Source organism: Lycium barbarum, chromosome 6, assembly GCF_019175385.1.
Source record: "Lycium barbarum isolate Lr01 chromosome 6, ASM1917538v2, whole genome shotgun sequence".
Lineage (NCBI taxonomy): Eukaryota > Viridiplantae > Streptophyta > Magnoliopsida > Solanales > Solanaceae > Lycium > Lycium barbarum.
The window spans coordinates 131,281,830-131,309,139 of NC_083342.1; the positions used below are offsets into that span (position 1 = coordinate 131,281,830).

The window sequence follows — 27,310 nt, forward strand, 5'->3', positions numbered from 1 at the left end:
ATATTTATTGAGTAAAGATAAGGTTTAAAATAATGGTTAATTATATCTTAATTTTTTAAAATGAAAATTATTTTGGACCATCTATTTTTAGTAAGGACGACAAGTAAAGTGGATCAGAGGGAATAACTATTTTAACCAAATTAATTGCACTAACATAAAATGAAACAACTTAAATCACATATTTAACTATTTATATATTAGGTTCTACGTAAATTAGTTGATTTCAGATTTTCAGTGGCGCTTTATTTGACATGCCCTATTTGGTGTACTAACGTTTATAATTTATTTTTGGTGGGTTAATCAACATTGTCCTTTGCTGTTCACAAGAACTTGTGTGACCCAAGTTGTTGCTTACAATTTTTTGTCTTAGTTGAGCTGTTATATTTATTTATTTATTTTTATAAAAAAGAAGTTGCGTCTGACTTAGGTTCTTGCTTTTGTTGATTTGTCTAGATAATTGGATACGGTTCTTTTCTTCTAGGTAGCTAATGTTGACCCTCTATTATCATGGAATAATATTTGTAATTTGGGATTTGTCAATTCACGTAGTCATCTGATTCTAGACTTCTAGTTGTGTTTTACTTTTATTGTGTTTGATTGGTCGAAATAGATGTTGACTCAACCGTTGATTGATTCAAATAAGGGTTTGTTTTATATGATGGGAAATGCTGTAAAATGTTTTTCTAATAAATATTTTTTGGAAAAATAAGTGATTTGTTAACTTATTTATCAGTGTTTGATAAGTAAGAAGAAGAATATTGCCCAAAAACTTTATAGGTAGACTAGGAAAACATTATGGGGCGGAGTCGAAAATTGAAGGCGTCGGGGTGGGTGAGTGGAGAGGAGACAATGATCTTGAAAATGACATTTATGGAACTTGTTTTTTCCTACTCTTTTAAAGAAATCATTCTTTTAAAAAAAAATCTAGATAATGTAACCAACCAAATATGAAAAAATTGGAAGAAGTTATGTTTTTCCCTATTACCAAAAACACCCTAAATAAATGATTTCTGTTTTGTATCCAAGGCCTATATTAGAGAAGCCCATCGTTCCAGACAATTTCTAACATTGGGCGTGGGCCCAATTTTAGCAATTGACTGTCTAACTGAGAATTGGATTTGGGCTCAATTAAAACCTTTGCAAATATTTGGACCTTGCCTGATGGGTTCTGGACTTTGGAGACTGCTTCTTGCTTTTCCTGTCGAAGAGGTTTATTTGGACGGAGACTTCCAATCAAATGTATTTGAAAATTTTGCAAGGATTTCCCTTCAATCGCACATATTTTTAATTTTTGTCCTTGTTATTTGTGGTCTTTAACTTCTGCCCTCGCTGCTCATCTACTGAAAATATTCACACCTGCTTCACTCAGCATAAGTTTTGTAACATTTATCTTCCGAAACTGGACTTTTGCTTCGCTCGGCATGTAAATCTGTAGGAATTATTGTTATGCAGGTTAGGTTCTGTAGTATTTTTAAATTTTGTTGTAGTGTTTAGAAACTGGAGTTATGCTTTTTGGGCGTGTGTTCTTTATCTTTTTTTAGTTAAATAACATGCCTGTTTTTGTGGAGTTTGATATGTTTTTTGGCCATTTTTATGTTGAGTTTTGATAGTTTTGCCGTGTCCGACATAACTTGTGTTATACTATGATACAAAAATTTAAAATTGTATTGAGCAGATATAAACGTATGTTGCACAAAAAGTGTTGAAGAACAAAAATTAAAGACCACGGATACGAGGGCCAAAAACTATAGACCACCGCGAAATAAGGGAATTTGTGCGAATGACCCAATATATTTGTTAGGAATGTCACTTTAATGATCGAAAATACTTCATACTCCAATCAAAAAGCTATTTTAAAGTGCTATATCTATACTACTATGTCTTGCGTGCAAGGAGAGTGATAAATAGTCAGTACAGTTAGAGGAAGTTTTAGAGATTTGCTTAAGCGTTTTCGGGTATATCTTATTTAGGCAATAGAGAACCTGCTGAGCTATGCTTCTCACTCAATTCTGCTTTAAAAAGTTTACAAGTTTAACATCTTAATTTGGTTGATAGATCAATTTTTTTAATCACAGGGTCTAAAGTGTCTTTAAAATGGTAAAACTAACACACCCATTGTGGGTGGTGGTTGATAGATCTCTACAAAATTGGAATAAGAGAATACAGATCATGTTCACAGTTTATTACCCAAAAAAAAAAATATATATCTATCGCAATTAGAGGTCTTTTTTATTTTAATTCTTATTCAATGATTGCAAAAATCTTCCCTTGAATCGTTATCCATTTGAATCTGCAAGGCTGCAACTAATCCAAGATACTAAAGAAAGACACTTCCATGGATGAAAAAAAAGCCTTCAAACATTTACATTCTACCAAAAACTATTCGTTTAATTTGCTCAATTATTTGTTACATCACGAATTGTTCGTCATTTTTATTGAATTAATATAGAGCGGAGATAGATAGGATCCCAAAAGCTTTTGCTCTTGATTAGAAGTCCGAATTTGAGTTATCTGAATAGAGACGCAAATTCAAAATAATCAAGCAAATGGGCTTCAAATATACATTACATAATAATAGGGGAAAAAACTATATTCATAGAGGATAATATAAATTATCGTTCGATAAATAAACTTTTACTCAACTGAAATAAAAAGGAAATCTTAGTATTTCTTATAATTTCGGCAATACAATATTCGGAATACAAATATGGAACTATTAATAGAGATAATGATGATATTCAAATAGTATAAATTCACAAATTCAAAAGCAAAAGGAGACCAGAATAATCAGCTAATACGGCGGCACAGGGTAATTCCATCACCAACAGGAAGCATACAAATCTCAATCCTTGGATCAGCTGCTAAAGCTTTGTTAAGTTCCAATACAAAGTCCCTGTAGTACCTAACATATTTCCTTAATGGAGCATCAGGTGGAGCCACCACAGAACCATTCCATAGGGTGTTGTCGTAGCCAATCACACCACCAACTTTTACTAGTTCTATTATCCTCTTGTGGTAGTTAAGGTAGTTGTCCTTGTCGGCATCCACGAAAATGAAATCATACGTGCCATGCTTATTTTTCTGAAATAAAAAAACAATTCAAGATGTCATTATCCAGTCTAAAAAAACAAGATAAAAGATAACCGACTTGATTAAAACAAGTAATATATCTTAGTTTAAATTAATTTTTATAAATGATTGATTACTTACGTCTTCAACCAATAGATCAAGAACAGGCAAAGCAGGTCCCTCTCTAAAATCAATCTTGTGAGCCACGCCAGCCTTTTGGATTACGGGCAAACCAAGTTCGTAATTTTCCTTGTTAATATCCATTGCCAGTATCTGCAAATTAAAAGCAAACACAAATACTTTATCAATTATAGTATTTGGGTCATGACCCCATAATAAGTTAAAGTGGCGTGCACGACTATAACTTATATATGGTGTTCTTTTTTTGGGTAGGAACTTATGTTTGGTGGTTATTGAGTGGTCAACTAATCCAGTAACTATATATATTCAAATTTAAGTGACCACCCCTTATTCTAAGTATGAAATTTAAGTTGTATGGGGTTGTGCCCAATGTCAAATCTCCACTTATCTTTGTTTTCTTCTAGTGCGGCTTTTCTGTTTTTCTTTTTCTTTCTCCCCTTTTTCTTCTTTTTGTTTTTTTATAGGGCAAGACTAGTGGGAATTTATACCTTTTTTGGCCTCTGGCTAAGATCAAATGTAGTATATATTTTTATAAGGCTAACATTTAATACGTGGATCATCAATTAATATGATATTAATTCAATATTTCTAAAAAGAGGTCCATGACATTAACTTGCTATCAGGGCCTTCACGCTTTGCCTTAGCCTTGCACCCAATAAAGGAAAAAAAGTCGAGTGGGAATTTTTCAACAAAATGCACTGTATTTGCTAAAAATGTGTTACTTATCCATATATGATAATAATTGATATGTATGTACCTTTCCATCATCAGGAAGAGCAAGAGCAGTAGCAAGGAGAGAGTAGCCAGTGTAAACACCAATCTCCATGGTGTTTTTTGCATTGATTAACTTCAACAACATGCTCAAGAATTGTCCTTCATCTGCTGAGGTTGTCATTAAATTCCTGTTTCCAACAAATATCCATATTTTATATTTAGGCAACCAAAAAAAAAAAACTACTATAATCTTGATCTTTAACAATTAACTAATTAATCAACTCACCATGGATGCTTAGCAGTCAATTCTCTGAGCTCTTTCATGGGTTCTGGCTCTCTTGGGTATACGCTAGTCTCGAGTATGTACTGTAACATGTAGGAACTAATGATCATCAGACACGATCTATAACGGATGATGTCATAGGCAGATTAAAAAGTTAACCTTTTGTACTTTTAAATTATGGCTTCATAATCATTTAATTTGCTGAGTTTCGGTAGTTTCATCTATATATTGATATTCTTTGTTAAAAATACTAGATTCGGCTAAACTCATTATACAAAAGTTGCATCTGTCCCTTGATCGGATGATCGCATAGATTAAGCTCCTGTTTGGCCATAGATTTTGAAGTTAAAACTTGAAAATTTGAGTTTTTGAAGTCGTGAATTTTGTAATTTGTAGTTGCGTTTGGACATGCATTTTATTTGGAATTTTTTTGAAATTTTGTGAGTGAAAATCCTCAAAACCAATCTGAACCAGTTTTTGGAACTTGAAATTTCAGATATTTAAAGATAAATTTTCAAAATCTGATCCAATCTATGGCCAAACGCTAGCTAAGTAGAGGATGGTCACACATCGTCTACTTTTAGGCCGTTTAAATTTCTGAATTTGTCTCAATGTACTAAAACTATTCCTTTTTGGGAAAACCTAATTAAGAAAAAGTTGTCGTACCTGGTAAAGAGCATCACTTTGCAAAAGACTCTTGTGGCCAACCTCTTGGTGTTTGGCTACTTGAGTTTCCTGTGCTGCACCATTAGTCTCAGCCATGTTAATCTCTTAACTTTTTTCTCTTTGTAACTTCAGTTAGCTTTTCTTGTTTGTTTGCTTTCTCCTAATTTTCTTTTCCTTTTGGTTTCTGATTTTTGAAGGAAGGAAATGGATGTATATATAATGGGCTGGATTAGAGGGGTGAGTTTATTTTCACTTAACAAATAAGGCTTGCATGAACATATGGGCCCACCAACTCTTCAAAAAGTTGGTGAGATTCCTCCATGGTGTGATGGTGTGAATGTTTTCTTTCTTAACATAAAAATAAATGGACTCAATATGTGGGACCTAATGAAGTTGTTGCAACCAAGTCTCAACCACTACGTCAGATAACGTCACGATTACCCATTTAAATTTGTGAAACTTGTCTTATTTACATACTTATTGTCAAATTTAATAAATTATGATTAACAAAGTTGGTATTATCATTAATTCATTATACTAGGAAAAATAATAATCTACTATAACTTTAGAAAGAAATCGTCCATTTCCAAATATATTTAAGTAGTTGCCTAAAAAGTAAAATATTGATTTTGGTTGTTGATAAATTTATAAGGTTCACCTTCATGTTTATCCTATGTTAAAATTAATGGTGAGTTCATAACTTCAATTCAGTTTCTGTTAGTTGACAAAACTAGCTACGTACCTTCTAATTTGTTATATGTCTCCATCTAGGATTGATATTATAGGTTGTGTATAATTTTTTAAAATATATTATTATATTTGGAGATGGTGATTTCATACTAAAGTTAGAAGAGTATCTTTTTTCTAAAGTTATAGACTATATTACAAAAGTTATTGAGTATCTTTTTTTCTAAAATAATAGTAATATCAACCTTATGAACCATGATTAAGACCATTGTTCAAATAAGTAAAATCTTGAGCATTGACATGTAATTAAATAAGACAAATGTCACATTCTGAATAAGAATTTGGGGGTATTCTAGAGAAAGAGACCGAGACCTAAATTGGTTGCACTTAATGGAGATATGAATTTGACTGGTCCAGATCTTAGGCCATTAAATTCATTCGTTTAAATTAAGATCTAAGTACTTATTTGATTTGAATAGGTCTTAATCATTAAAATCTTGAACAAAATCTTAATATCATTAAGAACTTTTTTTGTAAGGATAGTTTTTACCACCAACCCCACCCCCTATACCAACCACCTACCCCCACTTACCACAACCACCAACACTACCCCAAAACCCCCACCCACCCCCACAACCCACCGACACCACCCACCGCCTACCACCACCCCCCCCCCACAACCCTCCCACCTACCAACCCCCACCCCACCCCTAAAAACCCCACCTACCGCCCACCACCACTATAAAGCATCTCCACCATTAGTAGCGAACATAAATGTTTCATTTTTTTTGTCAAATAATATTTTTATTATATTAAATTTGCGTTTATCTTCTAATATTTAGTTACTTTTTATTTGAATTGCATATATTTATTATGTTTAAATAAATACATTATGCAAATTCAGATGTTGAAAAATAAATAGTCTTAATCATTCAGTGTTCAAATCTAGAGAGTAGAGACAACATCTTAATCATTCAGATGTGCATTCAGATTTAGACGTCTTATAGCCTGTTTGGCCAAGCTTTTAAAATTTGCTTATTTTAAAAAGTACTTTTTTTTAAAGTACTTTAAAAAAAAACACTTTTAGCGAAAAGCAGTTTGTGTTTAGCCAATTAATTAAAAAAATACTTTTGAGCATTCATTAGTGTTTGACCAAGCTTTTAAAAAGTGCTTCTATTTGTATTTTTCTCAAAAGTACTTTTCAAAAAAAGTGCTTTTGGGTAAAAGCTGTTTTTTTTAGCTTATGAAAAACTGCTTCTGCTACTCCCCAAAAACACTTATTTTCTCCCAAAAGCTTGGCCAAACACCTCACTTTTTTTCAAATAAGCACTTATTGAAAAAATAAGTACTTTTGGGGGAAAAATAAGCTTGGCCAAACAGGCTATTAATCTTAATGAAAACAAATGAGAGAAAGGAACCAAATCCGTATTGTAGTGCTATAATATTTGAAAGTTACAAAAAAATATTTTTAAATATGGACAATTAAGGTGATATAATGTTACATAAACGGAACATATGAAATATTTTCTTTTACATTACATATATAAATTTTGAATAAAAAAAGTAGGAGAAGATGAGCTCGAGGAAATGAGATCTCTTGCCCCCTTATAATTTGAATAAAAGAAAATGGTTTTTTCAAATTTCCTATATTTTTTTTTCCAGATCTCTTGTAAAAGAGTAATAATTAAAAAAAGTTTGTAAACGGCTAAAAAACCATTTATCTCGATGGGCTAGGAGTGGGCCCTGAAATTGGTAAACAGTCATCCTACTTCCAGAAATGAAGAAAAGGGCATCCTCCAATTAATGAAAAATAAGTAGGCGTTTGGTCATTAAAATCAAATATTTTTCACTTTATTTGAAATTTTGAAGATGGAGCTGAAGAAGGAGTTGTGTTTGGTTATAGTTTTTGCAAAAAATATTTGGTTGTTTGAATGCATTGAAAGTGAAAAAAAATGAAAACAAGGTTTTAAATATTTTTCAAACTCCAAATACAACTTCAAGTTGTATTTGGAATTTATATGGCCAAACACTGATTTTCAAATAAAGTGAAATAATTTCCTGGAAAAAAGTGAAAATTCTTATGGCCAAAAGGCTTATATGTCGTTTGGTTACGTTGATGTTCCTTATGAAAGGTAGATATATTTCACTTCTCAATAAGCTTTTAGCTAAATAAAGCTTAAATAAATATTTTTTACATATATTTTTTTGGGAATAAAAACAACCATCTGAGTTACAATTTTAGTCTGTTCGTCAAAATATATTTCTAAATTAACGATGCAAGTGTTTGGTGAAAAAACCTTTTTTCTTCATGATTTTTTTTTTAAAATTTCCCACCAAGTGTCCGGTATTCTAATTGAAGCCTGACTATATCGAGATTCGCACTGTGTAGGGCCCATTTATGGAAATGGGCTCTCTATGAAGGAATTTTTTTATCCGAAACTCGAATCCGAGACTTTTAATTAAGAAGGAGCAGTCTTATCCGTTACACTGCATCTTTTGGTGGTTGGTGAAAACTTCTTTAAAGTAGCTAAATTTTTGATATAATAACAAACAATCATGCCAAGAGTTGGTAAACGGTTCGTCCTCTTTAGACCCATTCCCCCCCTCCCTTTTTGGTGAAGAAAAATAAGATAAAATGATGCCAAATAGCACCTCCACTTTGACTTTCTTTTCGTGTACCCCTTTAATATTGTAATTTACTTCGGAATGGTTTAAGTACTGAGTGCGAATCTAAAGCAATAATTACTTTTACAACCGATATTTCTTTTGGCATGGCAGAGTTGAAGTATAATACTGAAAGTATAGTTCTATGATAGTGAATTCAACGGCATCAATTATGATGATCTTGCTACGATAAAATTATAAATTTGATCTACCTGGTTCAGCTAATAATATTGAATTTTCTTTGTAAGTTCACCAAGTTTTGAAAAGAATGAAAACAATTATTTATGTTTTCTTCCTAACAAGTTTCTCTCATATCGTCGGTCGAATGCGTTATTGGGTTTTTCCTTTAAGACTATGGAGCCACAAATCATTTAATTTTAATAAATTGTGACAACAAAATTTTTTGACACAATACTTATCGCGTATAGTCGTATCTAAAAGATTTTACTCAATATTAGTCGAAACATGAAACACGAATTTGGTAAGAATCATAAAGAGGTGTTGAATTATTCAAAATGAGTTGTACCAACTAATAGTTATAATAAAACTTGAGACGGAATCAAGGGCCTGCTTAGTGTGAATCGTGCAAGACTTCTTTGGTCAACTTTGTTCCCTATTTCAATTTCCGCAACTATTTTTATTTGTGATCATTTTTTAATTTTATCTATTATGGGGTATTAGTTTATCTTTTTGAAAAGAAACAAAAAAGAATTGGCTTATCAGTCTAAGTTATCGAATTTCCTCAGTCTCTTTTGAATATAACGACGTTGTTAGACATAAGAAATACCTATTTTTGTTTGACTTGTCGGTTATTTTAGTAATAATAATATAGAAACAAATTAGAGTATGGTTGAAAAGTTAGTTAGATAAGGATAACACCACTTCAAAGTTAAACGAATTTTGAACAACTAAAATGAACTTAAATTGTTAAAAGCTGTAAAATTGAATCAAACAACAACCCATCTCCGAGACTCGGACTAGTTAAGGTAGGCAATTTATATATATCTTTTTTCATTCTATTGGGGCATATTTCAATACTCAATAATTCAATTTTAACTAAGACAAATTAGATGCTCGTTTGAAATTTTCGCACTTTTTTTTTTAAAAAACCCTCCAGGTACTACGAGCCAAAAAAAAGTGAAAATTACATAAAATGATACTCTTAATAGTGTAATGATGTTAAGACTTAACACTAATATATACAGCATCAAGATATAAGAAGGCAATCAAATCAAGATAAAAATAATACTAGTAAAATGAAAAAAACGTGCATCAAGATTCAAGGGGCAAGAAGGCGAACACTCAGACCCCACAGAGAAAGGACCTTTGAGTGAAATGATCGTATTCCCTATAAAACATCCATTTATATCATTACAACATTTACTAGACTTATTACTCAAACAAGTTAGGCAAGAATTGTAAATACATATATTAGTAATTTAGAGGATATTTTTTACCGGGTGAGGTTTTTTGTTCTAAAAATAGACTATTTAGAGTAAAATTTAATTTGTGATTTCATTTTTTAAACTTAATAAAAAGAATGTGTTGATGATGGTTCTGAGGAACAAATAAAAGTTAATTTTATTGTTTGATGTTTGATTCATATATTGATTAATTCGAATATTAGGGAGTATAAGATAATTAATACACCAAATATTGATGTACTAACTTATACCAAAATTAGTTATGTAGGACTTGAAAAATCAACCAGCTACTGAGTAAAAGAATAGCCAACTTTAATATTAATAATATATTTATCCAATCCATCAAACCAAATGGGTCCATAAGAGTTTATAATGTCTAAGTCATAGGCGGAGGCTGGTGAGATTGGTGAGTACGGGTGAAGTTTTGAACTGTGATCAACTTAAAGTTATAATCAAGAAATTAAAGGAAAATATTTTCTTAAAAAATAAGTAACTTTTATTATCTAGATTTAAGTATTATTTCAGCAACATTTATATGGGTGGAGGTGTTGTGTTGGTTTAGGGAAGGATAAAATTAGTATGAAATACATTTATCGAACTTATTTTCCCTAATCCTTGCAGGAAAGTTATTTTCCTTAAGAAAATGATTTACAAACATTTCGACCAACCGTGAAAAGAGTAAGAAAACACTTTTCTCAATACCAAACACACGTTAAAAGATACTACCTTTTTTCTCTTAGAACATGAATAATATTCCCTAATATAGAAAAATCACAGATACTTCTGTACCTAAGTTATCCTTTCCCTGGAAGAACATTTCATATAGCTAAGTCAGAGGTGATGGCTGGTGAGGTTTGTTAAGTGCTTAATATAGTAGTAATATTATTGGAGCCTTATGACTTTCCCCCCTTCATAATATATAAAAATAAAAAATAAAAATAGCACTAGAGGTCTCTTCACCTAAAGGACACGACATTCTTGGAGTAGTATTTTATCATATGTTCGTTAGTTGGTATGACTACGAAGTTCGACCAGATAATTTACGTGGAATATAAGAGGACTTATATCTGAAGATTATAGATTTATGATAGTGATCATTAACCTTATTCATGATAACCAACAAACATTGTGTGTATAATAGATTTTTTTTTTAGCTGCTTATGTAAATGTAAGTATAGAAACAAGAGTTGTATGATGGTGGAGATCATGAATATCTTATGAATTAATTTTGGAATACTGCCCTTAGTTTGTTGAGAAAAACAAATTAAACGGACCAAACGCATCATCATCATAGATCATTTTGTTATACTCCAATAGTTAATTTGATAGTTGAAGGATCCAAATATGACAAATGGGTTGGGTTGTTGTCTTGTTGAATCCAAATATATTGTTTTGGAGTCCATGTGCTAGCCCGTCAAAAAATAAAGGTATGTTAACATTTTTAGCAAGCCAATTAAAAAAAAAATCATTCGCCTAGAAGTAATAGTTTATATCCGTCGCCCATCGCTGGTGGATGCTCAGTGTATATAAAGCATATAATTAGTATAGACGCTGATTATACACAGATTATATATTGATTATACACTGCATACTGACTATTTACTCATTGAAAATTTCGTCAAAATATTTAAATAAAAAAAACTTTTTGTTGATTATGTTATACCTATAGCAATAACAAAGAAGATTTTTTTTTTATTAGGTTTTGTTTGGTAATTCAACAAATTATAAGAAAGCAAAAAATGAAATTAAAATTTGGTAAGAGTTGTGTGAGTTGGGTTATGATTCATTTTTAGTCCATCTTGACTCAACTCATCTCAACCAACCAACTTTTTGATAGGATTAGGCAAAAAGTTAAATACTTATTCAATCAATTTTGCCTAGCTCATTTGCTGCCCCTAAGTTTGCAATGTGAGATTTGAGTACTTCCCCAACCATTCAGAGGTGATAAAAATTAAAGTTATATCATGAAGTACAAACAAGTATCTCCATGTACTGACTCAGCTTCCTCAATATGTTACTCGGAAATTATCCTGTAATAACATGCTCAAAACATAAATATAGTTTGATATCTATGCTCAAAATACTCTAATAGTCTACTGCTTTTCTCCTTGGACATTTTCTCCATATCGCAATAACTTTAGAGATCCAAAACTTACCATAGGCCAGCATTTGAGAACTCAATGTTTTCCAACTGCCAACATATAAGCAAACAAGGTACAGCTCAAAGATCTGCACATGTAGTAATAAACTAGTTTCATGCTGGAATTGACTCTGACAAAGTGCAGGTCTCATAGCGAATTGTTTCAGATGTTTAAAGGATAAAATTAAGACAAACAAGACAAAGAAGCAGACTAGTTTAATTTTGTGTTGAAACTAAAGACAAAGAAGCAGACTAGTTTAATTTTGTGCTGAAACTAACTCATACAGCTAAATGATATAGATGTCTGCAATATGGCGATATTAAGAGCTGAATCAGTGGAAAAGGCATGCTTGATTTGATAAGCAATATACATCTAAAAAGTTTGAAACAATATTACCAAATCATTGTCATTTCTTGGTATCAATTACTATCTCGTTATCAGAGCAGCAGGAAATATTAAAATTTGAAGATCAATTCTCTATCTAAAAAGAACTGATGTTATATAAAACAAAGTGGTGTTATATTATCTGCTTTGAGCCTTTGCCCTTTTTTTTTCAAAAGGTCTCACACAATATTAAGAGTATCACTATCCCTTATTATCTCTTTCATTTTTTCAGGTACCAGGGGAACTTGTTCTCCCACCAAATAGTCTCTCCTTCGAACTAAGTTTCACAATGCCCATCACCTCGTGGCTTATCTAGATATTAACTGTTTGTCACCTAAATCAACTGAGTATTTATGGCCACCAAAGCTGATTGGTTTTTTTATCCGTCTCCAAAGTTAAGAGTTAAAGTAGTAAATCGACCTGTACATGGGCAGAGGCTAGGTTGGGCCACACACATCACTCTGCAATCTCCATACTCGTCTCGCCGAACCATTGGCTCTAATATTAGTTGTTGGAAAATCAGGTCAAAGATATTCTTAAAAGGATGTGATATTGTACGCTTTGGACCAAGCCCACTCAATTTTCCCTAAAAGACCTCATTCCATTAAGAATATTTTCTTTTCAACTACCAAAGCAGGATTCAATTCGCACACCCAACAACACTATATACATGTTATGATCAAATGCAAGTTGTAAGTTGACATAAAAGTGGCAAGAGAGCTATTGTCATCAGTATAATCATTTCTTCTTCCAGAAAGTCACAGAATGAATTTCTTTCAAGTTCATTGCTAATCAATCAACCAGTATAATCCAGTGGCAGTAACACTATGAAAGAGCTGTGTATGTTAAGGAACAGAAGAGGGGCATCTATTTCAGAACTTGCTAATATGCAAAACAGCCCAGAAAGTTTAAAACTTTGAGCAAAAGATTCACAATCTAGATGAATGAATTTTATGTTCTATGTCTTAAATTCAAAACTACTGCTTTTGTAATTGAAACTCTGTTGCTTTTGTGACTAATGCACTTCTTATAGCACATGCAACACTATCACCAGGAATACTCAAAGAACTCTGATATTTCTGAAATGAATAGTCACTCAAATCCTCACAAAAGGCTGAATAATCCTCCCTTGATAACAACATATTATGAAGTATCGAACAAGCACCAATAGAAGCCACTGCAGTCTTGATTTCTCCTTCAATCGGTTCGCTCAAAATGCCCCAATTCCTCAAACTCTCAATGGCTTTAACTGCTGGCAATCGCATTAAGTTAATGGCATTGTTGAATTTTTCTTCATTCGAATGAGAAACAGGTTCATCAAATGGTAACATTAACCAATTTAACAAAGGGTAGTCTCCATTACCAACAAAAAACTGAGGCACAGCCACATCATTTATCTGCAAAGCTTGTGAATTCATCAAAATTGTCCCTTTTTCAATATCTTGAAACAGAGTTGATGATTTCAGGACCTGAAAATCAGTCTTATCGCCACGAAAACCGGCAATAATACTAATAATTCTTGATGATGAGTCAACCACTAATTGAGCTGCTATAATCTCTTCATTAACCTTAAATCTCACACAACATAAAACTCCAGAACAATTAGGAATACCCGAAATGGATTCGAACTGAGTCGAAACGGATTCAAGTTCACCCGAATTAGGAAACCCGACCCAAAAACGAAAATTAGTGCAAAGCACCCTACATAGCTGTTTAACACAAAACTTAGCAACAGGTTCAGATACATCAAATCTAAGCGAAATATCGGAATAATTAGCTCCGGTTGCCAATCGAAAAAGCCCGATTCCAAGCCGAGTTTCAGCAGATAGATTGAGTGGCGAGTCAACAGGGTCACGACACTCAAGTAAAGGTTCTAAAAGCCCACAAAGCCAATCAAAGGTTGAAGAATTGATGTTAAAGAATTTCTTGAAAGTATCCGGGTTGGCTGAGTCGGGTCGGGCGATTTGACCGAGTTTGAACCGGGTCAGACCATCGTTAGCCGGGGCATCGGGTTCTGAGAAATGGGTACGTTTTCGTTTTCTTGAAAAAGGGATGAGTGAAAGAGTAGCGGTTGTTTCAGAAGTGGAAAGGAAATGAAGAAGAAGGGGTGAAAGAAAATCATAGAAAGACGAATTGGTAATTGAAAGAGGATTTGAAGAAGGGAAAATAAGGACAAGGAGAAGAAGAAGTTGAGAGATAAGGGAAGAAAGAAGAGCAGCCAAACGCTGCTGAGTATTCATTTTTGTTTGTGTTTGTGTCAGTGAGAAGAGTTGCTTTTTGTTTTGTTGTCGAATGAGGTTTTCTTGATTTCAGAGCGAGTCATCAAAGGTTATGCTCTGACATGGTGAATCTCCAATGGTTGACAAACGTACCAAATAAAAGCTCAAGTTTCACAAACACGCACGTGCCTTTTACAGTCAAAACTCTGATTCCCGATTCTTTTTTGGGAAATTAATTATTCAACAAATATCCCAAATTCCTAAAGTTTCCTTATCAGAGGCAGAGTAAATTTTCATAAAACTAACATAATCTTTCTCCAAAAACTTTTAGTAGAACCAAATCCAAATATATTCCCTTTTTTGAACAAATACTTTCCTTTGCTAATTGGACAGTAAAGGACATTAAGGAAGAAAATATTTTTCTTTTGCACTCATAAAGTTTTTTCTCAAAACGAGGATACCTTTGAATTTCCTTCCATTTTCTATTGAGAAAAGGTTCAAAATTTACCCTTGAGCATCATTATTTCTTGTCGTGCCAATCTACCGACAAGTGAGATAATAATTTCCAACGCTCACGATTTTAAATAGAAGAAAATGATTTTTTTATTGTTTTATTTACGGATGTCTTGCATTTATTTATTAATCTCTTATGAAAAAAATCATATAATTAAAATAACATTTATAATGAACTAGAAAATCGAATCTCCATGATCTTGAACAGTATTTGCTAACACTGGTCGTCCACTTGTGTATTTTAGTTTCTGCTGCTGGTAGGACTATGATTCATTGGCACCCAGGGAGACCAAATCCTCAATTATGTCCTAAAATTAAAAATTCACTTAAATCTGAAATTTTGGGAACACCCACCATGCCCAAATCCCCAATTCCATCCAAAAATCCGTTCTCTTTCACTTCTCTGAAGTCTGCAAATAGGTGTTACGTCGAAAAAAGTTGTTAGATGGTAGTATTAAATAGTACATCATATATAGTGTAACAATTGATTCCGATGTTAATATAATCAGATTTATCCGAAGGCCGATTAGCACTAAAGATACAAAAAGTAGATGCAAAAGCAAAGGTTCGAGTTCGTGTTATTAAAGTATGAAAGAGGTCAAAGACCAAGTCCCTGATGTCACTGATACACTCTCTTCCTATCATAATTTAGTGTATATTTTAATTTTTGGGTGCTTTAGTAAAGTATTCACTTTTATTTCCCAACATTAGTACTATATATATAAACAAAGATCTTAAAAATTTGTCGTCCTCACAAAGCATTGAAATACTATCATGATGCTACACGTGGCTGGCTTTTCTTTGCCTAATGATTTCCTGATGCTACACGTTGCTGCATTTTTTTTCCCTAATTTTATTTTGGCACTCATTTTTTCTTCAAAGTCCATTTCTACGTGAACCTCTATAAATGGTGTATATTCCGTCTCAAATTATTTATTGTGATTAGTAAAAATAATTATCTCAAATTATTTGTCGTTTTCGAAGTTCAAGCATAATTAATTATATTTTCTCTCTCATTTTATCATTAGTAAAATTTTGTCATTAATGAGTTGGACACATAAATAGCGTAAATATTTAATGGAGAGAGATTGTATCTTAGATATAAATAAGGGTAAAATAGTCAAATACTCTTTATAATTAATATTTCTTAAGGAGCGTGTAAAACAAAAACAAAAAAATGACAAATAATTTGAGACGGTCTTAAGGAGTGTGCCTAAGCTAAAAACACCATATAATATGAATTGGATGGAGTATTAGATTACTCTTTACATTATTTGTCATTAAACATTTTGGTAAAAAAAAAAAAAAAAAATTGGATTTCTCACCCGGTGCTCGGTACCTGCATTGGAGCCTGATTATATTCGGATTCGCGCCACGTAGGGCCCCATTCAGGAGGAAGCGCTCCCTACCAAGGTTTTTTTTACACCCAGGCTCGAACCCGAGACCTCTAGTTAAGGGAAGAGCAGCCTCATCCACTGCACCACATCTTTTGGTGGTATTTTGGTAAAATTTAGGCAACTTTGGAGCCACATTTTTGTTTTGAATAGGACATTTATTAGATCTTACTAATTACTCCTCTCTGTTTTAATTTATGTGCCACTTTTCATTTTTTAAAGTTATTTTGACTAAACTTTGAAGCTATATTAAATAAAATCAACTTAGTAATTTAAATTAAAATGTAAATACTTAAAAGCTATGCAAAAAATATTGTACATTGTAATTTTAACTGAGAATATTTTTAATTATTACCATATATAAAAAACTAAATTGATTTTTGAGGTTCATGCAATGAATTTATTTTTTTCTTAATTTTGTCTAAAACAAAGCTTAAATTGCCACAGTTAACTAGCATGTACTCTTGCCACATAAAATATCCTAATGAATTAAAACTTAACATATTACAAAATGATCTGTTTATTTATGAATAAGGAAATGTTATGCTCACAAATTCATAAAATGCCAATATTTTGCAATTTATTATTTTCACCGAAGTTGTTATTTTATACTATAATTTACTTTACATTTTGTCAAATCACTTGTGTCCCTTTGGTATTTGCTAATTCTCCAGCAAATCTTTTTCCTCATAAATAAAAAAATATTTAATAATTATAAAAAGTTACCAGCAATAGATGTTTAATGTGCCACTGAATTATATTAATTATACGGAAAGAAAATATGACACAAATAATACTTTTTAATTAAAATATTACGATTTTTATATATTGAGTTTGGGGCCGAGCTTAGCACGAGACTCATGTAACTAGTAAATAAATATAAATCTATTCGATGGTAATCACTAATCACCCTTCATGTAACTAGTAAATAAATATAGATCTATTCGATGGTAATCACTAATCACCCTTCTCAAAATTAGAGTTGTGAATACGGGTTGTCCGAGTCCAGAAGGGCTAGTTCATCCAGGCTTTGGAATTTGATGAGCCAACCCAGGCTGACTAATTATTTTAATGGGCCTAGAACAGCCAGGCCGACCCATGCCTAATGCGGACTGTCGGCATAACCAGGCCAGCCCACTTTTCTTTAAATTCATTTTCCATAATTTAAATTCTATGTTAGAAATGCTTATTAAATATTTACAAGACAATATTCCAATTTATACTTGAGTGCTCTACGAGAATATGAACCCCTTTAGCCACTGAGCTAAGCTTTTGATATATACAATACACGTAAAATTAAAATTTGATCCTATATACAATATACACAGTTTAATCTTCTGGCTAAGGTGATTCTGATGAACCCTTAGCTCCACGTGGATCCGCCTCTCTTACATAGTGTTGCTACTTGCTAGCCATGTTTGATATATTTTCTTGATTTTCTAAATAATATGTAAGACTTATTTTGAATTAAATTAATTTGACTAAAATAATGCTTATTTCAAATCAAAGGAAGTAAATGCCTCCTCGTGGCCGGACAATTTATGTACTTCCTTCGTCCCTTATTAACTGTCGTTTTTGCTCAAAAAAATTATATCAAAATAATTGCTACTTTGAAATTTCAAGACTAAAGCGATAATTGATCTCAACCATATTCTTAACAATAAAGGAGTAATTCTCTTTAATACTGCCCAATCATAAAAAAAAAACATCTAACAAATAGGGATAATATGGTAAAGAGGTAAAAGCACGACTAAAATGAGACGAAGGGTATATTTGGGGTTAACTACAGTAAACACCAATATACTATGACTCAATTATGGATAGACCTCTTGTATTTTAAATTCAACTATTTACATCCCCTATATTTTGAAAATCCTACTCTTACATCCCCTATATTTTGAATTCAAACACTTACACCCCTTATATTGTGAAACCCCTACAATGTTACCCCTTTTCTAAAAAAATAAAACCTTTTATAAAATAGAATTTCTCATATAATAAGTATTATAATTGAATAAAATTACTAATAACTTACATATTTAAAGTGAATGAAAGTTATAACTACTTGCTAATAGTCGCATATCTTATTAAATAAATTTGTGTTAATTTTTCTATTTATGATTTTCGAACGATAATGTTTTCTACAATTAAAGGCATGAATAAAATTTCTGTTAAATTTTTTTATCTTAATTTAAAAATATCATAAATGTAACTCGAGAAAAAGGTCATATTTATAGTCTTAATTTATCTTTTAATAATTATATTTTAATATATTTAGCTACATCATAGGGATATAAGTATAGAGAATATTCACAATACAAAGAGTGTAAATCTTTAATTTTAAAATATAAGGATCTGTCTGTAACCGAGTCTTAACTTAGTACAGGGTGATCAGTGAACATAACCCTATATTTTATTATGGGGTTAGCCGAACTAATTTAATTTAATAGTTAAGAAAAATAAATATAATGCATTTATCACACATACAGCTTAATTGCTGTCTCAGTTCCCTACTGTGTCTCGGGCACACAGAGCCACACCTACACACAAACTCAAAGAGGGACACCTAGAGAGAACGAAACCGTCATCTTCAATCGAGAAATACCTTTTCTCCTGTACACAATCCCCAAACGAAAAAAATAAATAAATCAATTTTCGACCAAGAAAACACCGATCATCTTTTTTCCGTTAATTCTTAGGTATCTTTATCGACCCATTTAATTTTCTTGAATTATTGTTTGTTTGTTTTTCCTAAGGAGTTTCAGCTTTTTATTATCATCATACTATTATTCTTGTTTTTCTTCTGTGAATTTGCTGGTAATTGTTACTGTTGAAAATAGAATGACTCGTTTTTTTACTTGATTTTTTGTCTTTCGGTAGCTTTCTTTTCATACTATGGATCTGCAACTTAATGGAGTTTAAATACTAGTGGTATTAATGGAATTTTCCTTTTTCAATAATGTTCAAAGTTTTTGAGCTGTTAGTTCTTTCTAATAGGAGTTGACTTTTTTGCATAAGATGAATTTAATTGGATAAACTGAGTAGGATTCATATAGCCGACCTCAAATTGTTTGGGATTGAGGCTTAGAGTCTGTTTGGATTGGCTTATTTTTAGGTGCTTTTAAGTTAAAATAGCTTTTGAACAGTTTCGTAGTGTTTGGGTAAGATAAAAAAAGTGCTTTTAAGAACTTGTTTTTAATCCCAAAAAACAAAAATAAGCCATAAGTTACAAGCCCATCCAAACAGGCTCTTAGCTGTTCTTGTTGCTGTTATAACGAGGATTAGGATATCTACTTAATCGTGAACTCATATTCTGTTTGTTACAGTTGGATACTTTTTTAAGTTAAATCTTTTATCTGCATAATAGTGTAGTGTCTTCCTTATATAGAAGGGGTGAGGAATCAACTTCTCAGTTGCTATAGAATCTAGAATGTTGAACCTGGCTATTCTGTGTATTGTTTCCTAATCATAGGAGTAATAGAAAAAAAAACTGAGGATTTTACTATCCACCAGAGAAAGAAGTTTTTATTTTTTATTGTCGAGTAGTACAATTTAGTTTTCTGGTACTTGTATTGAGTTTCACTAAATTATGTTGGAAAATCCCATTCTCACTTTGATAAATTTTACCACCCAACTGTCTCTTCTGACTGCATTTTCGGCTTTGGCTTTGATGAAGTGAATGATTCTAATAAATCTTACTGCTGAGTGCTGTCTATGTGCGTGTTTATATATATCTCAAGAGTATATTTAAGACCTTGAGACTTTATTATACATAAGGGGTTTCACTTTGGCTGGGGGAGGATATGTCAGCCATGCATCAAGATGAATCAAGTGTCTTTGTTTTCTAGTAAACTGCTTTATTTTGAACAATCATTTTGTCCAAAAACTGGTGAGTAAGTGGCATTGCCTTTGTCATTATTATTATTATTATTGTTACCTTTATTCTTACTGTTTTGTGGTATTTATTGAAAACATGTTCTTTTGTGGGTAAAGGAAAAGCGAAGTCTTTGTTAAAAAATGCACAATAAGTTAACCTCTCCTAATCACCTTTGCCAATGAAGGTCTAAAACATGCTTTACTCTTTTAAGTCTATTCAATTCAATGGTTCTAAGTAATAACTTGGGGGTTAAAGATTATTATTCTCGGAAGTAAGCATACTCTCCCATTTGTGTTTGTACAGTTGTCAGAGTCTAAGTTGGTGTTTCTAACTTGGTCAAATTTGGCTCTTCTAGAAAATGTACTTGTATTTGCTGGAAGTAGGGAACCATCTTTTTTCCCCCCACAAAACTGATATGATAGAAAAGATTTACTTTATCTTTTATCATCTCTCTCTGCCACTATTCATGTAGCATGACAAGCATTATAAGTACATCCTGTGTAAATTGTCTTTTGGCTAGGTCCTCAAGCAATTTTTAGGTAGCATCATTGGTCACAACTCCATACTAACCAATCAAGATATTAAATGGTTGTAAATATCATGTTTATAGGAATATATTTTTTGTCAGAAGTGTTTTGCAGTCAAAGAATGTTGCAAGCTATCGCTCAAATATAGGGTATTCTAGAGCACTGTACAACTACTACTACCCCTTAATCCTAAGCTAATTAGGGTAGGTATTGCAGAGCACTGCCATTGAGAAAATTCCAACTGGCTGAAGCAGCCTTTTACAGCCTAAAATTTTGGTAGAGTATCTAAAGGTACTCTTCATTGGATAACTGAGGAGTTGTGTTCATTTGCAAACAAAGTGAAAAATTTGAAGTCACTGAACAGTTTCTCATGTAAGCTATGTGGCTATGGAAAAATGTTTTCTCAAGCTGCTGAGTGCTGATTATCGTAGTTGGCTTGTTCCGTTATTGATCAGCAGATTTCATATCATTCATTGTAGCCTTATTTCATCTTTAAAGGCTATCTTATGTATTTAGCTACACCCTGCCATCAGTATTATGCTAGCAGTTTCAGTTATAAATCGAAGCATTCATGATGAAATAATGAGATATGATCTAAAGCTGTGAAGGCAGTGCAAACAACCCTGTGATCAGAATTGTAGTATACATTAGTTGATGAACGTGGGTTCTTCTTATAAGGTTTCTATTAGTTGTGTTCAAGGACTTAGTGAAATTAATTGCTAATGGCTGTTAATTATGGACTTTTTTTTTTGTGGGTGAGCTGGTTGACAGCCAATAGCTGGGGGGCAAGGATGGTGCTGTTGGAGCTAAAATTATTGGGTGTTATGGTTTAGAGTTTAGAAAATTTTCATGTTTTTATGAGGATTTAACAATCAGAGTATTGCTGCTGTTTAAGAAGGTAAAAGATAAAGGTAGCACGTGAACAGTAGCTACAAGGAGAATAATGACAAAAAAGAAGAAGAAGAAGACGGAGAAGGGGAGAGGAAAAGGAGTCTTGGACCCACCTAGAATTCGTTATGGTTAAAACTTATCAACAACATACCCAGTGTAGTCCCGTAAGTGGGGTCTGGGGAGGGTAGGATGTACGCAGACCTTACCGTACCTTTATGGGTTAGAGAGGCTGTTTCCGAAAGACCCCCAGCTCAAAAAAGGAGAATGGTTAAAACTTATCAAGGACAAGATATATAATTCCTTATGGTTAAACCTCCTAAGGTAAGGCTGCAGAAGCACCAAAGAAGCAATAACGCTCGCTGTGAAGCTAACAAACAATTCTCATAGATGGGCTGTACTTAATAAGAACACTAAAAGAGTAATTGGAAGATTGAAAAGACTTCCTCTTACGTACTAATAAAAACTACTTAAACATAAAAAACCCGTGTTCTCGCATCCTAAAACAGTTAGGACTCAGATATAAACTAGGAAGCAATTAACTTACCCAAAAACTTATTAAAGAAGTTCTCTATGGAACCACTACAGCAATACACCAAATTATCTTTCACTCTAAAAACTTAAATACATTAGCTGAAACCTAGAATCAACTGATGAGCTGGAACTTAAGCATAAATTAGGCCTCAAAACTAGTACAACATGCTTCAAATATTCACCCCTATAAATTATTCTGATGGAGGCTGAAAGTCTTCGGCTTGAAGTTAACAGTTGCTTTACCAATTGTGTCTTTTAGCTTTTTCTTGGATTGTCATTGCTACCCGCATTTTCAGCATGCTGTGAACTGATCCTATACGTTGCTGAAATTACTATCTTAATGCATCAGAAGTTATATAATCAATTTAGCTTTACCTATATTTTCACTTTTCTCCTGTGAAATTATGCTTTAACCCTCCTAAGATATCAACTATTGTTAATTTGGTTCTTTGACAGAATTTCCTCATCAGTGCACTCGAGGCCTTGGTTTCTCATAATTGGCCAAGATGCAAGGGAACAGAAGCATATTAGATTCCTTTCCAGAAACTATTGATCTTAATCAGGGATCAGTTTCAAGTAATGCTTCTGGAGATCGGACAGCCCATTGGGATAACTTGCCAAATCCAGTGGAGGATCGATTATCAAATTCCATGCTTTCTTCTAGAGAAAATCATAGTCCTGCTAATGCTGTTAGTTATAACACTCAGAACTGCAGTGCGTGGGATCAAGGTGAGTCTAGCTCCAGTGCCAGTTTGCATGACATTGGTCATGGTAGTAATTTGAAAATAGGACATGGTTGGCCTTCCTCATCAAGTAATTATGTCATGACTAATCCAAAGTCAGAAGAAAGGCGATTTGGACCGTCCAATGTCCTCCTTCCTGAGAGTTCCACAAGGGGATATGGTGGAAATCATCTGATTGGTAGCCCGGCAATTTTATCAAATCTTGCCTCAGCTCACAGTCCTGTTAATGCTAACAGTGGTGACACTCGGCTGGTCATGAGACCAAGTGTATCTCCAGCTGTCTACATGTCTAGCAGTAGATTGGAAGCGGAGCGTCCTGCTTCGGGTGTCTCTTACAATGCCGGTACTTCTTCTGGTAGTTCTAGTTATTGGGCCGGCCCCCCTGATATATCAGGTTCTTCCATGGGTACTTGGGGTTTATCCTGTAAGCGCAGGGTCCTCGAAGGCAGTTCTGGGCAGTCTTGTGGTAGAAGTTCAAGCTCCAATGCACAACCTGAGAACATTATACAGCACAATTTTCCAAGTCAATATGATGCTTCCAGCAGCTTAAGCATATCACCAGCCTCTGCGAGTGTGCAGAATACTTATTACTCGGAAAACCTTTATCCAAGAAATGGGGTTGGAACAAGAGTGGCTGCTTCTGACATATTTCCTCCTCCTTTAAGTGCTAGTGGTGTTGCAGACACCTCAGCTAGAAATTCTGGGGGTGGACGAAATCTTGGGAACCATGATACAATTACATTTGGTTTACTGCCAACTGGGACCGATTTAGGGCATTCTAGTGTTGGCTCTACTCTTGTGACTCCTCGACCTATTTCAGTATCTAATTCATTGGGCTCCAGACAGCCAATTTCACGGCCAACGAATTCAGGTAACCCAGGAAGCCATTCTGGCGTAATGCACATTTCTGGTGTTCCAAGAGGTTTGCATCCAGTTCCCTGGGACGTATCTCCTAATTCACGAGGTGGTAGTTCATCAAGTTCAAATGTGGTTTTTGCAGATAGATATGCATTACAAGATGAAGCTAACTTCCGGAGCTCAATAAGAAATAGTGGGCAACCTATTCCATTTGTTCCTGCTCCTGAGACTAGAAATATGGTACAGGATCCCACTAATTGGAGTTTAGCTACTTCAAATGCAAGCTATTCCAGAAACACGCCTTCCAGTTCTGCACTCGGTCATGGGTCAAGTACGCAAGCCTTTCCTACTGCATGGATGCCTAATCAGAACTCAGCAACCAGTAGTAATCGTAGTTCTTCAGAAATTTCTTCTTGGACTCTCCTCCCACCTGTTGAGTCCGAGTCTGGAAGTCAGAGAGGTCATTTTCCCCTGCTACCTTCAGCTTCTTCTCCCCTGCAGGAGGCGGAGATGTCATCGCGATCTAGTAGCCGTGGATCTAGTAGCCGTCGCAATCATCGAAACCTCCTTAGATCATCTTTGATGGCCGATTTTCCAAGTAATGATGTGGATGGATGGCGTGGTTTAGCTGCTGATATCGAGGGTCGCCATAGACTGGTACAGGATGTTTGTGTTTGATAATAGTATCAAACTGTTCTACTTTGGTTTACCCATTAATGTTTTTCAGCTGTTCTTATCTTTTATCTGGCTTGTTGAAAGTATAAATATTTGTTCTTGTATTACTATTTTGTCTTCCTGTGGACTTCTTCCTTTCATCTACTTATTGTTTTATTCGTGTTCCCCCTTTTTCCTACTTGTTCATCTTGTGATGCTATGAAGACTGTTACATTAGTTGCTTATTGTTTAGTTTAGGATTGATGAATCATGTATTGGCCCAACATTTAAGTGCAGGTATCACACATTTACAGAAGCATACGCGTCCTTATAATTCTTTTGACAATTAGCACGTTAGTACTTTCTGGATGGGTTAAGGATTGCGATTTGCTTAAGTGATCAGTGATCACTTCTCACTTCTGACTGATATCTATGTCTATGTCGCCCACAACTTGGAACTTAGAATCTTAGAATGAATGTGAATCTAAGCACCTAAATTTTTTACCTTAATCTTTACAAAACTGATACTTATTTCACCAGTAATTCGATGTAGCATTATCTTCAGTTTGTCCTGGATTTTGTTGTGTCGAGTTCTCTCTTGAATCAATCTAGCTGTTTTTATGTTGCTTCGTGCCTTTCTTTTGAGATACTTTTGACCTACTGTTAATTCTTTCATTACTTACTAAATGTTGCTGCTTGCATTCAACAGATTCGTCAAGTCCTGCATGCCATGAGGAGGGGCGAGAGCAGGCGATCCGAGGTTTTGTTTTGATCCTTATGATGCTCCAATTAATGTTCAGCTAGTTTAGATGTGTAATGTATATGAGTAATATGTAGTTCATGATCTGAACATGGCGGTGCATGAAATTTCTGTCGATTTTCTGAGCTGTGAAAAGTTTTAAATATTAGTTGCTTTTACTTGTAAGCAACTCCATAAGCTTCAGCTAGAAATATGGCCAGAATGATGACTTGCTAGCGATGGAAATCTGGAAGGACAACAAATTACCTTCGCTTATTTTCGTTGAGTGGGGTCTTCCGGAAACATCCTCTCTATCTTCCGAGATGGGGGTAAGGTCTGCGTACATTTTACCCTCCCCAGACCCCACACTGTGGGATTTCACTGGGTATGTTGTTGTTGTTGTTATTTTCGTTGAGTGATATTTTTTACCAGACTGCCAATTAGGTTATTTGGGTGAAATATATTTATCAGAATTTCTTTTATGATGCTTGTAAGGCGTGCTCCATAATTTAAGTAAGAGAGATGTGTGTCCAGATGGTGATCTAGCCAGCCATGGAATCTTAAAAGGGAACTAGACAACTAGTTACCTATCTTTCTTCTCTCCTCTCCTTTTCAATGAGGTGAAATAAAGTTACCTGACAGCCAATTAGGTGGTTTAGGTGAAAAATAGTTCTCAGCAATTTTTCAATGATGCAATATCTTATGTTTAGCCTATGGTTTAGTTTTAACTTGTATATTTTCCTTCCTAATAAGATGTTTAAATTTTTTTTATTTTCCAACCTGTCAAGAATTTTTAAGTAGTTAGTGGTCAGTTATTTCTTTTGTCTCGATGATGACGCCTAATTGCATCTGACTGGATTATAAGGGTTTCTCATCTTGATCCCTTGTAGCAGGAAGCTACTTAATCTAGACTTATTTCCTCATTGCATTTGAAACATCCATAGCCAACTCTGCAACTCCTTATCAAACTGCACTGTTCATGTTGCTTAATGCTAATAGAACAGCTCTATTTAGCTGACATCTTTATGTTTAGGGCTGAGTTACACTTTTGGAGAAGGGAATTTCTGGGATCCGCACCAATGATTCGATCTCTTTTGTTAATTTGCTTTTTCTTTCCTGGCAGGATTATATGATGCTCGATCCATTTGTCAACGGTGTTGCTGAATTGCATGATAGGCATCGAGGCATGAGGCTCGACGTTGATAACATGTCGTACGAGGTAAATATGGTTGTGTTTTGCTGTCACTAAATTTCGTAATCCACATCTGACATTGTAGCCCTTAACAAATTTGTTTTTAGTTTTGTATCTTTTTTACAAGAGATCTTTATTTTTATAAATAAGATATCTGAAAATAACGCACAAATGATCTGTGAAGGGTTATTTTTTACTATTTCAAATTGGAAAGGTGTTCACCCATCTCGTCTACTTGCATTCCTTAGGAATTATTGGCATTGGAAGAACGTATAGGGAGTGTGAACACCGGATTGAGTGAAGAAACCATTTTTGGTCGTATGAAGCAGCGGAAGCATGGGCTGATATGTGGAGGGTCATCATCAGAAATGGAGCCTTGCTGTATATGTCGGGTGAGACACTTCCCGATAGTTTCACACTATAATTAGTTGATATTACAACAGAACCATTCTTGAATAAATCTTGTCGTCTTTCTTTTACGTTTATCAGGAGGAATACACAACTGGAGATGACATGGGAATGTTGGATTGTGGTCATGAATTCCATAGTAATTGCATAAAGCAGTGGTTAATGCTGAAGAATCTGTGTCCTATATGTAAGATGACAGCCTTAAAAACTTGAAATGCAGCCAAACAAACCTAATTTTCTTTCTTCTGACTACCACCCCCACAAAAAATTCCCTGGAGAAAAAGAAAAAAAGTAGAAAGGTAAAAAAGGGGGGAGGGGGGGGGGGGGGGGTTGAGGTTTCTTTACATTATAATCATACATTAGCACCTGAAACTGTTCAAATTCCTCATGAATGATTGCATGGGTTCCGGAACTGAAGGATGTGTAAGCGAGAAGAGACCTTTCTGACTGGTTCTATTTAAAACCCATAGAAATCTTTTTTATTTATTTATTTTTAAAGTGGTAAAATCCATAGAAATATTCTTGAGACGTTTGTTTTGAATAATGTACTTCACCATATTATTAACCAAACAATTTTTAGTTTTTGTGGTA

The 27,310-nt window shown here is 33.7% G+C and overlaps 3 protein-coding genes and 1 pseudogene across 5 annotated transcripts; 2 read left to right on the forward strand and 2 right to left on the reverse strand.

The window, feature by feature from the left end:
• Positions 1-2,643: 2,643 nt before the first annotated feature.
• On the reverse strand, positions 2,644-5,076 carry LOC132599027 (caffeoyl-CoA O-methyltransferase 6). The gene is made up of 5 exons (XM_060312228.1): positions 4,874-5,076; positions 4,211-4,290; positions 3,968-4,112; positions 3,211-3,342; positions 2,644-3,081 (listed from the first exon to the last, which is right to left on the reverse strand). The coding sequence occupies exons 1-5, from the start codon at positions 4,967-4,969 to the stop codon at positions 2,788-2,790; spliced, it is 747 nt and encodes a 248-aa protein (XP_060168211.1). The 5' UTR covers positions 4,970-5,076; the 3' UTR covers positions 2,644-2,787.
• LOC132600898 (U2 spliceosomal RNA) lies at positions 3,695-3,867 on the forward strand (annotated as a pseudogene).
• A 7,965-nt stretch (positions 5,077-13,041) lies between the features above and the next one.
• On the reverse strand, positions 13,042-14,533 carry LOC132599028 (protein ALP1-like). The gene has a single exon (XM_060312229.1). It carries the CDS (start codon positions 14,411-14,413, stop codon positions 13,151-13,153), a length of 1,263 nt encoding a protein of 420 aa, XP_060168212.1. The 5' UTR covers positions 14,414-14,533; the 3' UTR covers positions 13,042-13,150.
• Positions 14,534-18,782: 4,249 nt separating this feature from the next.
• LOC132599029 (E3 ubiquitin-protein ligase MBR2) lies at positions 18,783-27,310 on the forward strand. Of its 3 annotated transcripts, none has more exons than XM_060312232.1 (7): positions 18,783-18,998; positions 22,582-23,790; positions 23,869-24,383; positions 25,090-25,140; positions 26,243-26,338; positions 26,560-26,703; positions 26,801-27,310. In XM_060312232.1, exons 2-7 carry the CDS (start codon positions 22,632-22,634, stop codon positions 26,930-26,932), a joined length of 2,097 nt encoding a protein of 698 aa, XP_060168215.1. In that variant the 5' UTR covers positions 18,783-18,998; positions 22,582-22,631; the 3' UTR covers positions 26,933-27,310. The 3 variants fall into 3 exon arrangements, with proteins under 3 accessions (XP_060168215.1, XP_060168216.1, XP_060168214.1); XM_060312233.1 differs by having other exon boundaries at positions 18,784-18,998; positions 22,582-23,739; XM_060312231.1 differs by having other exon boundaries at positions 18,784-18,998; positions 22,582-24,383.

Bases quoted from the DNA above. Each gene is read 5' to 3' on its own strand.
- LOC132599029 (XM_060312231.1), top strand. From the start codon at position 22,632: ATGCAAGGGAACAGAAGCATATTAGATTCCTTTCCAGAAACTATTGAT. The intron at 24,384-25,089 runs GTACAGGATGTT...TGCATTCAACAG, and splicing joins TCGAGGGTCGCCATAGACTG to ATTCGTCAAGTCCTGCATGC. The intron at 25,141-26,242 runs GTTTTGTTTTGA...CTTTCCTGGCAG, and splicing joins GCGAGAGCAGGCGATCCGAG to GATTATATGATGCTCGATCC.
- LOC132599027 (XM_060312228.1), bottom strand. From the start codon at position 4,969: ATGGCTGAGACTAATGGTGCAGCACAGGAAACTCAAGTAGCCAAACAC. The intron at 4,291-4,873 runs GTACGACAACTT...TACATGTTACAG, and splicing joins AAAGTGATGCTCTTTACCAG to TACATACTCGAGACTAGCGT. The intron at 4,113-4,210 runs GTGAGTTGATTA...TGTTGGAAACAG, and splicing joins TTGACTGCTAAGCATCCATG to GAATTTAATGACAACCTCAG.
- LOC132599028 (XM_060312229.1), bottom strand. From the start codon at position 14,413: ATGAATACTCAGCAGCGTTTGGCTGCTCTTCTTTCTTCCCTTATCTCT.